Here is an 18,713-nt window from a genome sequence, read left to right as displayed (position 1 = left end):
CATGAATTTGCTTCATATCTATTAACCTAGGAGGACCATGTTCAGTGAAAAAGGCAAGTTTCAGAGTATGTATATTGTGATCCCATTTTTAGTAAACAAAACAAAAATTCCTCCATCTGTGAACACGCTTCATATATTTGAGTTAGAAAAAAGGCAGTTAACATCACTTCCTCCAAGGAGGTGCCTGGACAAGAGCACTGTTTTATTTTACTACCTTAAATGACCATATTTTATTTTGGCAACTTAAGGAAAGTCTAGTAAAAAAGTGATGATCACTACTCATAAAACCTGATAGGAAGATATGCCATCTGCAAAAGGCAAGTCACAAACGCTATGATCTTATGCATTAGAGTGACATGTACATGTTGATATGACCAAGGAAATGACTGGGAATACACACAATAAATCAGTATTACTACCTCCAAGTGTGGATTATGGGAGCTTTTCCTCTGCTACATGTATTATTTGTATTAATTTTATACATGCATGTTAATTGTGTGTGCAAGAAAACATTTCAGAAGATGCAACTACAAAAACGCTATGGCCCGGGGCACCTGGGTGACTCAGTCAGTTAAGTGTCTGACTCTTGGTTTTGGCTCAGGTCGTGATCTCAGAGTCGTGAGATCGGGCTCTGCACTGGGCATGAAGACTGTCTAAGATTCTCTCTCTCCCTCTCCCTCTGCCCCTCTTCTCCCAACCCCTGCACTCACTAGCTCTCTCTCTAAAAAGAAAAAAAAAAAAAAGGCTATAAACCAAAAACTCCCCAAACACGAAGTTCTGACACACCCATGCAAAATTTTACATACAATTTCAGGTACTTAATAGACTCTCTGAAGCTCATCTATGCATCGCCTAAGTTTCTGCCACAGTAGATAAAAAGACAGTTTAATGGAAGAAAAATCATTTGACCTGCCAATTTCTCCCTCTGTCCTCAGAGAAGTGCTGGCTCCAGGACAAAATCTTGGTGCTGAAAATGGCTGGACTGTCATCTGTAACAAGGGCTTCAACCTTACTGGAGTGAAATGCTGCTTACGCTCCTCACACTGCTCCCACTGTGTGGGCACCTACCTGTAGGAGGTACTGCGGGGAGGGATGACCATTTTGAGTGTCTGTTTCTAACCATCTAACTCACTAATTCTCAAAAGGGGAGAAGGTAGGGACATGTGTGGGCAGTTTGTAAACATATATTCAATACCATAATTTAATCCTTAACAGTAAAAATCCAAGCTATTGTTTTCATGATATAATTGTCTAGTGGGGGATATGCCACATAGAGCTTGAGTTCCAGGAGCGCCTGGGTGGCTCAGTCAGTTGAGTGGCTGCCTTCAGCTCAGGTCCTGATCCCAGGGTCCTGGGATCAAGCCCCTTGTCAGGCTCCCCGCTCAGTGGGAAACCTGCTTCTGCCTCTCCCTCTGTCCCTCCCTCTGCGTGCTCTTTCTCAAATAAATAAATAAATAAATAAATAAATAAATAAATTTATTTATTTATTTATTTAAAAAGAACTTGAGCTTCAGAGAGATGAAATAAGTAGCTGGGAAAGTAGGCAGATTATTCCATTGAAGCCATGCCTACGAGGTTGAACTTTATCCTGAAAGCAAGTGGAGGGAAGGGCTAGAGTGGAAAGTGACATGATTTGAACCTTTTCTCAATTCTTTTGGTTGCATAGTGGAGAAGGTGTTAGTAGGGGGCAAATCTGGAAGTCAGCATATTAGTTAGGTGGTTGTAGTAGTTTAAGAGATAATGGGCCTTGGATTCTGGGTAACAGCAGTAGGGGTAGAAATAAGTAGGTGGTTTGAAGGAAGAGATACTCCAGAGGTTGAATAAACTTGGACTTATTAATTTGGTGGTGGAAAGCCAAAGAGGAGTCAAGTTAGATTTCCAGATTTCTGGCTTAGGCAGCTATAAGGTGATGGTATCCAGATCCATAGAGAATGCTGGAAGTGGCACTGGGTTATTTGGAGATGCCAATACTATTATTTCTCAGCCCTTGGTTCTAGGAGGTTGACAGAAAGGCCAGGAATGGATTCAGGGGCTGATATCCACTTCTGAGTCTCCCACCACATTTTTCCGAGACAGTGACAGCTCCTGGTGTCATTTCTTCTAGTCTATCCATTCTTTCCCTCTGCTCTGAGTTAGTTCTTTCTCTTAGGCTCTTCAGTCCTGACTCCACACCAACACAGTTGGAACAAATGAACAATTCAGAAGTCACAAGGCAGGGGCACCTGGGTGGCTCAGTAGTTGAGTGTCTGCCTTTGGCTCAGGCCATGATCCTGGGGTCCTGGGATCTGAGTTCCATATCAGGCTCTCCCTCTGTGTCTCTCATGAATAAATAAAATCTTAAAAAAAAAAAAAAAAGAAGCCACAAGGAAAAAGTTCTATCATCCTGAGGGTAGAATTTAATGATGACAAACGAGACACACGTTAATAAATTGATATATATCTTTTTTATTATGCACAGATAAAGGACTGAAAACTGTGGTTATCAAAACTATACATCTAAGCATGTTCATAAATCGCCAACACATTGAACAGAGAAAAGAATACAACAGGGGTGTTCAAACTGGCCACAGGGATTTTCAAGGGTACTCTTTTTACCCTGATAGATGAAAAACAGCAACAAAATCAGGCTCACTCAGGAAAAACCAGAAGAGAGAAGTATTGTATTTGGAAACTGATAATAGTCCTTTTTAGAAAAACATCTGTCAGTTTCATGAACAACCCCCAGATAAAACAAACAGGAAAAAAAGGTCACACACACACACACAATTCGCCCAACAAAACTTGCTCTGTTAACACAACCGGCAGTACAACCATCACTCACGCCATGAGGTAGTTACAGTACGAAAAGACTGGCACGCATGTGCGCAGCCCCACACACCCACAATCATGCCTACTACAGAACACACACAGAAAATGGGTTTACAATCTTATTACAGACAAGGAAAAGACCATTTTTGTTTGTTTGTGTAGAAAATGCTACAGGGACAGCTTAAACAGAAGAGGTGTCTCTCACTTTGAAAATACAGAGTAATTGTGGTGAGAAGCTACAGGGTATTAGACCCTCTGCCTTGGGTGTTGAGAGCATTTCAACAATCGGTTTAGCTTGAACAACAAACAAAACAAAACGGCCTCTGTGAATTAGGATGTAGCCTGCAGAAGTAAGAAAAGACTGTAGACAGAAGCATTTAACTGGAATATAACAACAGTTTTAAAGACAATCGCAGAACTTGCTATAAAGTATAGCTTGTATTTTGTACTGAAACTGTGAAGTATGAAGCAACTGGAAATGTAATACGAAGCTAGGGAGATAACACTTTCTTTGGAAATATTTCTGAGATATTTACTGACGTCCACTCTCCAATTAAACATGGGATCAGGTTTACCAACACGGATTTCTTGATCTGAATACTACTACTGACAGTAAGATCCAAACAAATAAAAGGTGATTGTTTTTTCTTTTCTTTTAAAATCTTTTGATTTGCATCCATAAATTTGTAGATTAATTTTAAATTATTTATAAACTCATTGGCAATGTAGCATCTCTCTCAAAAATATACATTTTAAATATAATCACAAAAAGTGTTTTAACCCTGTCCATCTGAAGATTTGGGTCTTTTAATACCTCTTAATGGCTAATTTTCTTTTTAACAGGATGGAAAGGGTTTTTTAAACAGCAAAGAACTGATCAAAAGAATTCACAGTAACTGAAATTAAACATTTCATATGGAGTAATTTAAATTTATCGAAAACACTTAAATATATCTTTATACACAAATTTTTGTAGTAAAATATAGCTATAAGTGACTTAAAGACTCTAGTCTTCTTTGAAGACATCTTTAAACTTTTTTATACATAGAATATGCTAAAACAATACATTCTGCTGAAGGTTAGGCAAAGCGCATTATTTTCAAACACAGGTAGCATCATCTAAGTCCTCCACTCTGATACCCTTGTGTTAAAAAGTTAACTGAAGGAAATAAATTCTCTAATCTCCTATCTTCATTTGTATGTGGCAATCTGCAAAATTTTCAAGAAATCAATGTAGACAGCCTGGAAATCTTAGCTCTCAAGTAATTTGTTTTGGTTAATATTATCCAGATTGAGTATCTACACTTCTCAAATCAGAGTATTGCTCTATGACTGGTGATAGGTCTGTCCTAGCAGCGACTAGTATGATCTATCAGTATCATATCAATGACTCCCAGTATCTCCACCGACTCATGTGCCCGACAGACACTGCCTACAGGTCTTGGGTGCCATCAACATTTTCTACTTAGGGTTCCATTCAGAGAACTAGGTACAACTCTTTATTTTAAGGGCAGTGAGATTTGTTTATGAATATTGTGGGCAGGGTTTGGCCTTTTCTGTTTGTGGGATTCTGAGTCATTTTGGGGAGAATTCTGGAAAAAGGTTAATATTTATTTGCAGTGAAGCTATCCTCAGTAGTAAATGTATTGGCATGGAAATTTCCCTCTGGCATTTTTTTTTTTTTTTTTTAACACAGAGGTATCAGTTGAGCTTATTTTAGCTGCAAAGTGGCATCATATTATTCCATTTTAATAAAATCCACCTCCAATCCTTTTTGAGTTCGGAATATACTTAAGGCAAGAGAACTAAAGCAGTCCACATGAGTGCCCTCTCCTAGATCTCAGCACTTTCTTGGCAGAACTGGTGACACTGTTCAGATAACCAACCGGAATCCAACAGGATCTGCCGTGCAATGCACGAGCAAAAGCTTTGCTTTTCACAAAAGGGTCTATTTAAAAGGTTGACGTGTTTTGAGTGGAAACACTCATTCTCCCAAACACATTTAAGAATAACTTCCAACTCTGAGGCGCAGGACATTTTAAAAAGGGGAATGAATTTTCTTTTTTTTTTTTTTTTTTTTAACTGAGAAAACGAATGTGCCAGATGACATAGTCTATACCTATACTTGCATATATATTACTGTGCAAATTCCTCTTCTACTTTAAAACTACATTTGCCCCGATTTAGTTTTTCAGAGCACAAGGTCATAAATGGGCACAAATCTGCAGTCCTAGATTTTGGCTATTTTCAATTTCTTTAGGCTTATCAAGAAATCACAGAACTTGCATTAAGACATTTTTGCAGTCGGTGTGCGGGTGTGGGAGAAGGGGGAATGCTGATAAAGTCATCAGCACTGGTTTTGGCCCAGGGCACAAGAAAGGAATGTTGCTGTGATGCGTGTCAGGATGCGGTCCCTGGGGGCAGCACCCATCAAGCCACAACATCAGCCCCGAGAGGGTGTGACAGCAAAGTGAGAAGTGTGCGTCCAGAAGGTGCAAATTAGACGTGAAGGAACACAGGAAATCCTGAAGTATTCCTTTCGTTTTACATCTTGGTTCGGTTATACCAGAATCTTTGGCCAGATCTCCTCACTGGTCCTACCGTCTGCTTACTATCCTCTTACCAACTCCTTGAGTCAGGGTGAGTCTCCGGGCCCCCAGATCATGGATAGTCTTACCTGGACAAAGCAGCATTTTGAAAACTGGCATGTGTTTCACATTGAAAACCCCCCAAGCCTGTGCGGGGCTGGCAGAGAAGGCCACCACCGTGGCTTCCCCCCGGGAGTTCTAGTGTGGCACAGAAGTCCAGGGGTGGGGGTGTTAGCCCTGGGGGGGGGAGGAGTACAACAGGTGGTCTTTAGATTGACATTCCCTCTCTTTACAAGGGCACCGCGACGAAGGCTGGCAAGCGTGGACACGTGGCTGGGCCCTCGGCCTGGTCGCGGGGGTGGCAGGTGGCTAGGCGGCGCTGCTGCTGGAGCAGGGCGTGCTCTGCGTGCTGCCGATGCTGTGGGCCGCGCTGCTGTTCTCCGAGGCCGGCGGCGAGGTGGGGACCTGCTGCCTTCCCGCCGTCTCCCCTGCGGTTCAAGACAAGGGACAAAGAAAGACGCGGGTTACACGAGTGCATCCCTGACAAGATCACTTCAGGGCACGTCTGCTAGGAGGCTAGTTATGATTTTCGTCTCCGATGGAACAGAAGAGTCCCATGTATCACAGTCAACCACAGACAAAAGCCCAAGCTCTCATTTCTCACTTGGATAATGGGAGAGGTCACAGATCAAGTTCACTTTCAAGATCCAAGAGCCACTATCTGTGCAATTGTAGTTGGCTTTTTTTTTTTTTGCACTAATTTTGTGTCAATGCCGGTAATTGAAACCATTTTAATATATTTGGTTGTATTCACTTTGTTCTTCCAAAAATGTTGTGTACAAACCATGCTTTCAATGTTGGCCTCCAAGTTTTTTAATAAGAAATTTCTGTATTGGAAAAAAAAGTTTCCTCTTGTTTTTAAAACCTCTTGCGTAGCGAAAAGCGAACTGTTTCAAGCTGACTGATGGGCAGCTCTAGTGACTAAGGCCATGATAGATGACACGGAGTCCCCAGGATTTCAGTGCCCAGGACCTTTGAAGAAACCACCACCATTTGTACAATGTGATCCAACAGCCCAGGCCTGGTATTCAGGAAACACAGTCCTAGCCCTTCTTAGAGAGACACCGTGGGGTTTGGAGGGTGAGACCTTTAGGCTGAGACAAGGGAGGCCTGGAAGTCTGGGGGCTGTTTTCTGAATATACTTGCTCCACATGGGGTTGGTGAGTCTGGATTTTGCCATAGTTGCAGCAGAGAGAGCTGTGTGGCCCAAGCACACAACCCACCTGAGAAATGGAGGTCGGACAAGTCCATTCTCAGGAAAACCTTTCGGGCAAGGAGTTCAGCTGATCGTCCAGGGGGGACTGTGGTTGCCAGGGAACGACGTCCTCCACCCTGCAGTTTACTGGGGGTGCAGTGAGAATACCTCCTAACACATTAAGCATCCCACTTTTCATTACACATCCCACTGCATTTTAACTAAACCCATTCCTTTTGCCAAATGTGCAGTGCTTTGGAGGAGCAGGAACCCCTGGGTCACACACATGGTTTGCATTTAGCACTGCGAAAGGCCCGAAAGCTAAGCCTTTTCTTCAGCGAAAATGGTCTCAGGGCAGCCCTCAAAAAATGGCTTTGTGTAGGGAAAAGTGATCAACGCTCTCTAATGAAAAACACTGCATTTTCTCTGAAAAGTCACAGCATAAACTTAATAAACTTCTGGTCCGCCCTGCAATGTGGGAAGCCCCAGAGGGCCAGGTCTGTTTATGAATGAGCCTCCTCTTTCCTGTCAAGCTGAAATACACAGCTATCAGCCAGAGAGATAAGCAGCCCTCTGGCCGCTTCATTAAAACAAAGCTCACAGAGCAAAGGCTCTGCTCTTCAAGGACAGGATCTTAGCCCGTTACTTCCATCCCTTTTCTGGGGCCCCTCAAAAGACTCTGCCAAAAAGCAGCTCTGCAAAATGTAGAACTGGCTCATGCCCTTGCATCTGGTTACAGCTTTCTCTGTCACCCATTTTACAAACCACACAACCCAACACACATTTTTGCATCAACCTCGGGGCATTTATATGTTTGCTGCATTATTTGGCCTGTGCTGGATTTCCTCTGATTATCTTTTCTTCTGGGATTGGTGGGCTAGAGGTGAGAGAGGGCCAATATTCCTCAGAGGCAGAAAAACTGTATTTTCACTCTTGTTTTTTTTAGGCAATCTATATTTTGGACCCTCCCCAGCACTGCCCTCTACCCTGCATGGATGGATGTAATTAAAGATGGGGAAGGCTGCCTCAATGACAGTGACTTTCTGCCAGAAATTCACTTTCCCCAGAGTGAGAGCTTATTTCTAGAAGGAAATCAAATCTCAGCTATTCTTATGTCAAAAACCACACCAAAAAAATAAAAAAATTAAAAAAAAACCTCCCCCAAAAAACCCAAAAGCCTCCTGAGACCCGAACAACTCGTGATATATTTAAAAATTCAGCTCCCTTAAACCCACATGTTGATCCACACCCAGCTGGATCCTTATGTTATCAATTAGAAGCACTAATGTGGCTGTGCATGGAGCACATTTTAAAACATCTTTTCTCCATTTAAATAGAGGATACGTCAGAAAAGCAGGAGGAATCAGCACTCCACTATCCCCTTCTGGCTCACCTGGGCTTCATCTGTTCAGCTTGACAACCAGCTAAAGCAAGATGGCCCTGCCTCATGACAATGAACAAGTATCTCATCCAGAACTGGACATGTGCTTGATTATTCAGAGTCGGGAAAAGTGCCAGTATGATTCCCTGCCCAGGAAGTCGGAATATTTGCTTTCTGATGTCTATTTGCCAAATATAATTTGTTGCCATGCCAGTTTATTTTAATCAGTGCCCATTAAAAAGGTCTTTCAACTTCCAGTTTTGGAAACTCTTGTGCTAATGCAAAACACTGTCCAAAATGAACACTCAAACAAAACAAAGAAGCCTATACTCAAAATTGCAGGATGCATTTCACCATGGTGGACAAGTCAACCTAACCCAATAGTCTACTGACTTCAAAATATTGTTATATGCTGGCAGATGGGAGCTACGCTTGGGGAGGAACACTGCAGAATGTATAGATTTGTGGGATCAGTATGTTGGATACCTGGAACTACTGTAACATTGTGTGTCAATTATACGATAGGGGAAAAAAATTAGAAAAAAAAATCTTCTGACTTTGAGCCAACAATGTGCCAAGTTAAGGAGAATCTTTATCTGAGAATCTGCCCAGAAATACTGAAAATATCTTCTACCATGATGGCTGCTTTCACATGTAAGACCTGAGATTTCTCAATATAACCAAATTGTTAAAAACTTTTACATTCTGAGAAATTAAGACAAAGTTTTTCGTTATCAAATGGAAATGGTGCTACAGAAAAAGTCACATGAGAAACAAAATTTAATGTGCAGATGCTTCTGCTTAAAAAGTCAGTGGAGTTCCCCTGGGTTTTCTGAGACGAGCCCTTTGGTTTTCTCTATCACAGTGACCTCCAATTTCTTGGAGCACTGACTTTCTCTAACACATTCCTTGGGTGACAGACAAAACCACCCTACTTCTAGAGAAGATGGGCAGTGAGGACCTCAGGACGAAGCACAGTAGGCCCACTTAGCAAATGTAAGGAGTTCAAGGACGGATCTTTGCTCATAAACATCATAGCTGGCCCTCAAAAGAAATGTGTTCAGTCTTCACACTTTGCTCCTAAGATTTCAAACCCCACTGAGGAAGAGAGATGGGGGAGGAAGCATTCAGAGAAGGGTGTGTTAGAACTAATTCTACCCAGCTTGCATATTTGCCTGTGGCTGAGCTGAGCTATTGCCAAAGATGCTTTCAGAAATAGAAAATTCTATTTCTTAAAGGATAATCTGTTTTATTTCTTTAGCTTGGCATGGAGTTGTCCAGATCTGATTTCCTGCCACCTCTTTGGCAGTCTCCTTTACAACCAAATTCTTATCTCTGTATCTTTCAGCATGGCAGGTTGTGGGGAAGAAACTTTTGTTTATTTGGTTTTTTGGGGGGAAGAAACTTCATCACAACATGATGTGAATAACACGGAGAGGCTCTATAGGGAAGCAGCAACAGAAGAATTTTAAAGAAAGGTGAGAGGGGGCAGCCCGGGTGGCTCAGTGGTTTAGCACCGCCTTCGGCCCAGGGTGTGATCCTGGAGACCCAGGATCAAGTTCCACTTCGGGCTCCGTGCATGGAGCCTGCCTCTCCCTCTGCCTGTGTCTCTGCCTCTCTCTCTCTCTCTCTCTGTCTCATAAATAAATAAATAAAATCTTTAAAAAAAAAAAAAAAAAAAGGTGAGAGGAATCTCAATCATTTAGCCCAAAGGAGAATGTTTGCAAATATCACCCAAAGAGGATTATTATAAAGAAGAGCAGACAGCTGTTCTTTATCTCTCTTGAGGGCAGAACATGAGGAAATGAGTTTAAATGGTAGCAATAAGGATTTAGGTCACAGAGAAAAGAACTTGCTGATTATGGGGATTGGTTAGTTATAAGGGGAATTTACGGAATCTCTTTCTTGGAAGATACTTAAGCATTGGATTGAAAACCATATGCCTGGGGGTGATTCAGATTTAATATTACTTGATGCTGGAAAGAAAAAGATACTGTCGGCTAGGCCTATGTGTTGGTTGCGATTAGGTACCAATCAATGTCTCAATCTCTTGATATCCTCAGTGTAATTATTTAACAAGCTTGCTCCTGTAAGGAGAGTGAACGAGACTACCTTTGGTTTATAGAAATTTTCAATCACTATGTGTCAGTTTCAAAAATTTAAGCTACAAGACTTTTCTTCTGCAGGCAAACTCTGTAGGAGGGGCAAATTCAATGTTGCTGTAATTTATGAGAAAAGGGGAAAATATTCCAAGGTAGCAATTTATTGATTGGTTTACTTATTTTTAAGATTTTATTTATGTATTTGGCAGAGAGAGACATAGAGAGAGCACAAGCAGAGGGAGGAGAGGGAGAAGTGGACTCCCAGCTGAGCAGGGAGCCCAACGTGGGGCTCAATCCGAGGACCCTGGGATCATGACCTGAGCTGAAGGCAGATGCTTAACCACCTGTTAACCACCAACTGAGCCACCCAGGTGCCCCCCAAGGCAGGAATTTAAAACCTTTCAAAATGTCGTATTACTTTCTTTCTATATTCCTGCAGTATGGTTAACCTATTTGCACCTGCATTTTGGTTTTCTGTGGCTATCTTTCTTTTTAAAAAGATTTTGATTTTTAAGTAATCTCGATACCCAATGTGGGGTTCCAACTTATGACCCCAAGATCAAGAGCTGCGTAATCTATCAATTGAGCCAGCCAGGCACCCCTTGCAGCTATCTTACTTTAACTTAACCTGCGCATGTGGGTGCAAAGAGTGATCCTACCATTTTTACAGTCACACCAGGGTGTGTTCCCATCTGTTCCAGTTGCATCTTTTCTGATCCCTGGGACTTAAGTCTCTTGACCCCTACTTTTTACATTTTTAAATTAAAATTCAATTAATTAACATATAGTGTATTAGATTTCAGAGGTTGAGATCAGTGATTCATCAGTCTTATGTAATACCCAGTGCTCATCACATCACGTGCCCTCCTTAATGTCCATCACCCAGTTACCCCACTCCCCCACACCTCACCCCTCACCCCTCACCTCCAGCCACCCTCAGTTGGTTTTCTATGGTTAAGAGTCTCTTATGGTTTGTCTCCCTCTCTGATTTCATCGTTTTATTTTTCCCTCTCTTCCCCTAGGACCCTCTATTTTGTTTCTTAAATTCCACATGAGTGAGGTCATATGATAACTGCCTTTCTCAGACTTATTTCACTTAGCATCATACCCTCTAGTTCCATCCATGTCATTGCAAATGGCAAGATTTCTTCTTCTTTTTGATGGCTGAGTAATATTCCATCATATACATACATACATATATATATATAAAGATGTATACATCATCTTCTTTATACATTCATCTGTTGATAGACATCTGGGTTCTTTCTATACTTTGGCTACTGCGGAAATTGCTGCTCTAAACACTGGGATGCAGGTGCCCCTTCAGATCACTATATCTGTATCTTTGGGGGAAGTACCTACTAGTGCGATTGCTGGGTCATGGAATCGCTCTATTTTCACCTTTTCGAGGACCCTCTACACTGTTTTCCAGAGTTCTCGCTCTCTACTTTAGTCATATCTGTCTTGCTGCTTCTCTCTTCTGACTAAACTTGGGAGCCTGAAGAAACTTCAGACTTCTAGAAACATTTGAGGCCTCCACAGATGCTCCTAATTAAAAACTCTGACCTGACTCAGGTAAACCTAAGGGTGTGTTTGACTTTTGCTTTAAGAACACAAAGTATGTTCAACTAAGCATTGCTGAAGAGAAGCCTGAGGGATAGGGACAGGCACACTTAATTCGAGACTTCAGCATTTATTTTGCTCTGTGAAATGCAGTGTTCCTTCCACTCTTAGATTTTTTTTCTGCCTACACATCCGAGAAACCTTCAGTATCTTATATTTTTGTAGGACTTGGGAGTTCAGAAGACTTTTCACATGCATTCTTGCTTAAGCATTCTTACCAATAACCCTGGGAAAGTAGGGGTTAGGGAAACATGGTTAATATATCTGGCTCAGATAAGAGGACTAACAGTTGAACTAGAGCTTCAAGTCCAAGGGCTGTACAGGTACATGGAGGGTGCCCCCTCCCCCTGCCCAGAACCCCCTTTCTTTTTTCTTCTTCTTCTTATCATCAGACTTTGAGTAATTCTGTTCAGGAGCCGCAACACAAGTTTAAATGAAGATAAATGATGACAACATCTAACCCATCCTCCTGCATGAATCTGTTTGGAAAAGGAAAGTCTTTTAGCTTGGAGAATGGGGAGGCACAATTTTTGAGTGGATTAATAGCAACTGAAAACTTCTCTAAACTTCAAGTAGTCTAGTTCACTCTTATGATGGGGTGAGCTACCAAAATAATTACAATTAGGATATCAAGAGACTGAAACATTAGCTAGTACAAAACTGCAACCCACAGAGAGGCTTGGAGGAAAATCTCACCAAAATGAAAAGACATAAACCGACCAAAAAAAAGAAAAACCAGGAGTGGAGACAAGCTGGGGAAGAAATGGGTGAGTGACCTAGCAGATTTAAGAGAGCCAGAACCTAAGCCAACATAAGAAAAGCTGAGAAACAACCAAGTTAGAACCCTCAACAACTTAAGAAATGATGGCATCAGATACCCTAAAAGAGAGGGTAAACATGAAGGTGCAAGCACTGGAGGTAACTGACTCCTGTATAAGGAGCAGTGAAATTTCCCTGAATCCCCTTCTCTACTCTGTGTGGGAGGACCCTGCCCTTCCTCAATCAGGAGGAAGACAGGAAGTTTACTCTCTAGAAAATGAAACAGAATTTGACCAACACCAGGGCAGCTAAGAGCAGAGAACCCACCTGAAAGAGGATTAAATGAATGTCATGTACGTTGAATGTTGTGATCCCCAGATCTATAGTTTCCAATTAGAAAATAGGAAAACCTGTTTTATAGAAAACCTGATGAGCTCAAGAGAAAGATCTAAAGATGTGTTATTAAGAGTTCTTCAATAAAGCCCAGCCAGATTATCTTAAGGGAAATTCATAATCATTATTTCCGAGCCACAAGCTCAGAACTTACTCATTCTTAAATAATCCTGTATTAGCATTTTCAGAGAGATATTATACCCATGAGATGAAAATGGACATATATTTTTAATTCATAGGAAAAATGTCTTAGAATTTAAAATTTTGAATGCTGTATTTAAAAATTCAGCAGGAAACTAAACGATAAAGAAATCTCTTAGAAATTAAGGAAAAAAGTAGAAAACAGAAAAGAAAGGATCATTCAAAAAGCTAATTTTTAAAAAGATTTTATTTATTCATGAGAGGCGCAGAGAGAGAGGCAGAGACATTGGCAGAGTGAGAAGCAGGCTCCCTGTGAGGAGCCTGATGTGGGACTTAATCCCAGGACCCCAGGCTCACAACCTGACCCAAAGGCAGATGCTCAACCACTGAGCCACCCAGATGCCCTAATTTTTTTTTTTTTTTTTTTGAGAGAGAGAAGGGAAGGGTAAAGGGAGAGGGAGAAAATCTCAAGCAGACTCCCCATTGAGTGCAGAACCCAAGCAGAGCTCGATCTTGTGACTCTGAGATCATGACTTGAGCCAAAATCAAGAGTCGGATGCTTAACTGACTGAGCCATTCAGGTGCCCCAAGAGGTTCAATTCTAAAAGGATTTCTAGAATAAGAGAACACAGAAAACAGGAGAAAACAAATAATTCTAAAAATCTTAATGCTCAAGGACATGAGTTTGTAGATTGAAAGGACTCAACGCCCAGCATAATGTATGAAAATACACCTAAATCAAGGACTATCACAAAATTTCTTCCATAAAAAAATAAACCAAACCAAACCAAACCACAACAAAAAACAGGCCAGGAATCTGAATGGCTTTGAGTTTCCCAAAAGCAATCTTCAGAGCTAAAGGTCAACGAGGAATGCTTCTAAAATTCTGAAAGACAATTATTTATGACCTAAAAGTCTACACTTTGCCAAACTGTCTACCATGTGTTTGTATAAACTGAGGATATTTTCAGATATGACAGGTATGACAAATATTTACTTCTTATGTGCCCTTTCAACAAAGGACGAAGACGTGGGAAACATGATACAGGCCATTCAGAACTGAAGTGCAGGGAACCCCCAGAACAGTGGTGAAAGAATATAAGAAGACAGCAGTGTCCAAACATAAAGGGCAACCAGTTCAGACAGGAACAGGTAAGAAGGCTCCAGGAAAGATGGAGTGAGGGAAATGAATCAGAAGAATATCTGAATGTATTATAAGGAGACCGAATCCACTGACAGAGTGCCAACAGATGAATTAGTGTGAGAAGTATACAGAAAACTAAGCTACTATGTGTATGTAGAGATAATCATTAATTCTAGGGAAAATTAAAAAGAGCCCCACATTGGGCTCCATGCTGGGCAAGGAGTCTGTTCGGGATTTCCTCTCTCTATGTGCATACCACACCCACCCCTGCCAACATGTTTTCTCTCTCAAAAAAAAAAAAAAACGAAAAAACAAACAAAAAATATCATGTAGAAGGAATAATATTACATAGCATTACATAGCTAAAGTGTGATTAGCATTTTGGTAGTCATAATAATGTAAACAGTAAATACTGGCCTACCCAAAATTTCAGTATAATTCTGTTAGAGTGGTGGGGATCGGGGGGCAGTCAGAGGCATGAATGCATAATTGGGGCACAGGCTTAAAAAAAAAAAAGAACTAAATTCTTATTTTCCCTTGTAGGAGGTTGACAGAAAAGACCTAAAACTGACAAGAAGTAGCAATATTATACTGTTATTTTGATACATGGATTAAATGTTCAAAAAAATCTGTTAAGAGTAAAAAATGGTGCTCTGAGGAGAGAGAAAAGGGATTCGGGCAGTAGGGGACTCATGTTCTTCATAACAAGTCTCATAGAACTATTTCAGCCTTTCAACTCTATGCATATACTGCCGTAGGCTAGTTTAAAGGCTAAAAAGTTTAACTACAAAATAAAAGTAAATACTTTTACCCCTCACCCCAAAAAACCCTTCATGGACTAGCAAGGCTCTCAGGAACATGAAGATTCTAAGGTTCCTTTCCAGAACCATTCTCATTCCAACTGCTCCTCCTCTTTGCAAAATCTTAATAGATAATGTAAGTTTGAGTTTTCCAAACAGAATAGGATTAATAGAGCTTTAAGGAAGTATCCTTCGTGGTGCCCAAACCTATGATATGAAAAAGTAGAGACTCAGCTCCTTAGACTAACACACATTCCAGGTATGTAGGTAGAGAGCCGCAATTCAAACACATCACTTGGTTTTGTGCTCTGTACTCAGATGGAAGGGAAAGCATAATCAAAGAGAATCTGTCTAAATTAAGGATTGTTTTGGACTCAGAGGCAGATGCTAACTTGAACCCCCAAATTATACCATATAAGGTCTGAGTTCCACAGCTTAGATTATTGTGGAAATTGAATGCACTGAGTCTGTGTTTGTACACAAACTTCTCTCCACGGGCTCCTGCATTATGATCTCTTTTCATTTAAATTTGTTGCCTAGCTGATCCAGGTGCAAAACTGAAGGAGTTCTGGACAGGATAGTACCACCGAGCTCGGAAGTGAGCCTCTTTCACACTTACATGATGTTGGCTTTCCTTCAGAGAAGTCTTTAAAATGAACCAGAGGCTACACATTTTAGTAAAAAGTCATTCTGAAGCTGTATCATATGTAATGCTAGCAGATGGTGGAGCCCAAATGACAGTGTCTATAAACCTTTTAACTTCCAAATCAGCATAGTTTAGATTGCTGGAAGCCAGAACAGAAAGGGTTTTTAGTTTTTCCTTTAATCTATTTCCAAACCTATTTCTCTATTAACAAAATGTAAAAACTCCTCCCCTTCTGGTTTGTTGGGGGAAGGGAGCAGGAACAATAAACTTTGGAATTTAATGAGCAGAGCAATAAATGCCATAAAACCATGCTTTGCTTTTTTATCAGGTTTGTGAGCTTGGCTAGCACACAAGAGCCTGGGATTATCAGAGGGAGTTCAGCGGGTTGTGTGCCAACAGTGAGGGCCATGTGGTAGCCCTCCTGCCTGACCTGGCCTCACCTGGCCTGAGATGAACTCTCAGGGCTTGAGGGTGTAGCTCTATGGCCAAGGCTAGTCATGGCTGGGCAGGCACATGTTAAGCATAGGTGGATAACCAGCCCATATAAAACCCTCGGGACTACAGAGTTTTTTTGGCATAGTTTCAAGTTCATTCCCAATATACAGCATAAGCTGCCAACAGCGCTGGAGCCTCATAGCCATGCAGGAGATTGGGGAAAGATTGTGAGGCTGGTGTGAGATCTGAATGTGTCAGTATTCCTATGAAATATTATTTATTCTAAAATGCTACTCTGCTAAAAGCTGTCCCTTCTGGTGCTTGTATGAATTGTTCGCGAGGAAGAGTATTCTCAAGCTGACTCACAGAGGTTTGTATATCCTCAGAATCATGACATTTGAGATTAAGACTCCTATTTTCTCTCTCATGTGAAATATACCTCATTCAAACATCACTGACTAGGAATAATAATCTGAGGACTCAAAGCCCCACAAGTACACTTTCCTTAACTTTTGCTTTGGATTGTGTGACTTCTCTATGCTAGGCACAAAAGGATCTCTTCTCTTGCCATAATCTAAAATGATTCAGTAGGAGGATGCAATATTTGAAGTGAGAGTTCTGGTAAGGATTAAGATATGACTTCTCAAAGTGCCCTTCTGTGCTTCTCTGCCTTTTAAAGCAGTCATCTTTTCAGCTTGTCTGGCTGAATGGCCCAAGGTAAAGCCAAAGATCATGGCACTCATTGGTTCAATGGAAAATTAATGAAATTCTAAACAGAAGGGCTGAACCTGTCGCTGGCCTCTCAGCAACCAAGCACAGTTTACCTGGGTTACAGTGTAAACTGTAAGTATTCAAGGACATAAAACCCCAACTAGCTCATTAGACGTACCCTAAAATGTCTTTCTTCCCTATATCTATCTGCAAGGAAATTAAGAAAGAAGCAACATAAGGGCAGTCCATTTGTTTCTTCCCCACTGCACTAAACTCCCCTTGCCAGGTCCGCATTATGTGCTGGGGTGCGAACAGATTCTCTGTTCAGGCCAGAATGTTTCAACCTCAGGAGTAGGGGGGAAGGGCAAGAGAAGGGGCACATCAGAATTTTGCTGGATGAGGAACACAGCTTCAAAACAAAGTGCTTTCACTATTTCTATTTGTTTGCAACTCATGAAAATATATTTTAAAAAATTTAAATAACTTTATAGAAGAAAAGACGAGAATTTTATGCTTATCAAAGAGGACATGGCATGGACTTTAAAAGGATCAAGAAATTCTGGTTTAAGCCATTGAGACTGGGGACTCTTAGGGACAGTGCTCAGCCTCCTGGCAAATATAGTAGTAAAATCTTAGCTTCCTTTCTCACTTCCTGCCTATTCATGTCTGTGCTGAAGTCTTTAGCTTTGAGGGAAGGGTTTATATTTCTAGTTTGTCTACATCAATTTTCTTTAATTAAACCCTAACCACAAAATAGCTTTATTAGTAGCCAGCCTTCACCAACATCTCAATTGCAATTAACATAGTTTAAACATTCCTTTTCTAATGGTGCTTAAAGCAAACTATATTTTTGCAAAACCCAATTGATGCCAAATATGTACATGCACAAACAGCGGGAATGACCTTTCTTTCTCATTCCTTATTCCATCCATTCATCCATGCAACAAAACACTGAAAAGTCTGCTGTGTGGCAGACACACAGGACACACACCAACTAATACTTGATGGTCACACTCACCTGTGTGAGAATAGATGTACCACAAGGCCCCTGTGAGGAGTGCTCCAATCACAAATGCTGCAAACGCAATGCCCATCACAGTGAGGGTGTCCAGACCATGGAAAACTGCTATAAGGAAGGGAAGCCAATACATACTTTCAGTGAGTCTGCACCAGATGTTGCAATTCTGTATTTCTTACACAAACACTGTCAGGAAGGTGGGCATTGACTAAGAAAATGAGGACAAAATGAGAGTTCCAAACAACTGCAATGTATTTGAAACTTGCACACTTTTTTTTTCTCAAAAGAAAAAACGAAATGATCAGATTTCCAAGATATCTTCAGTTTGAAGATTATTTGGAAAATGAAGTAAGCACCCATTACCAAAATGTGGTGCACTGTTTCTTACTCATCAAACACTTCCAACAACGAGACAAGAAAACACAGTTCAAATACTCTACAAAAACATTTTCATGGACATTTACAAGTGTGAGAGGTAACAGGAAAAAAGGGGTGACAAGGAAGAAACATAAGGAAAGGATCAACTATTCCTATAGATTCTAACATCTCACTGGTCCCCTCAGATCAAACCCTCCATCTTAACAATTATATATTGTGTCATTTTAAACAACCTGCTTTTTAACACTTTTCCAATCGTGATCTTTCTATGAGGGGGACGGAAATACTTCTCGATGTGAAATGATGTCAGTTTTATGGTCAGCAAAACATATAAATAGAACCAATTGTTCCTCCACTTGGCAAAGATGTTTATATTTGAAATTAATTCCAGGCCACAGAAATAGAACATTTCCTTTCATTTAAGAGAACTACCTTCTGTGAATCACTTATAAGAAGTTAAAACCAGTTTCCAAGAGACAGGGGTTTTCAGGAGAATCAAATTTCTGAGCTGTCTATTTTTTAAATATAAAT

General features: G+C 40.9%; 1 protein-coding gene across 7 annotated transcripts in view; it reads right to left on the bottom strand.

Annotated features, from left to right (window-relative positions):
• Positions 1 to 2,425: 2,425 nt before the first annotated feature.
• TGFBR3 (transforming growth factor beta receptor 3) overlaps positions 2,426 to 18,713 on the bottom strand; it is a 194,757-nt gene continuing 178,469 nt past the window's right edge. For 5 of the 7 annotated variants that reach the window (XM_025417675.3, XM_025417677.3, XM_035718224.2 and 2 more), the window contains 2 exons: positions 17,805 to 17,912; positions 2,426 to 5,884 (listed from right to left, as the gene is read on the bottom strand). In XM_025417675.3, the coding sequence (XP_025273460.1) occupies positions 5,766 to 5,884; positions 17,805 to 17,912 (227 nt within the window). In that variant the 3' untranslated portion in view covers positions 2,426 to 5,765. The remainder of the gene's footprint in view (positions 5,885 to 17,804; positions 17,913 to 18,713) is intronic. The other 2 variants (XM_025417676.3, XM_025417678.3) reach the window with 1 other exon arrangement.

This window comes from Canis lupus, chromosome 6 (assembly GCF_003254725.2).
Source record: "Canis lupus dingo isolate Sandy chromosome 6, ASM325472v2, whole genome shotgun sequence".
Taxonomy (NCBI): domain Eukaryota; kingdom Metazoa; phylum Chordata; class Mammalia; order Carnivora; family Canidae; genus Canis; species Canis lupus.
The sequence above is the reverse complement of the archived record's forward strand: the minus strand, read 5'-3'. Positions and strand labels throughout refer to the sequence as shown.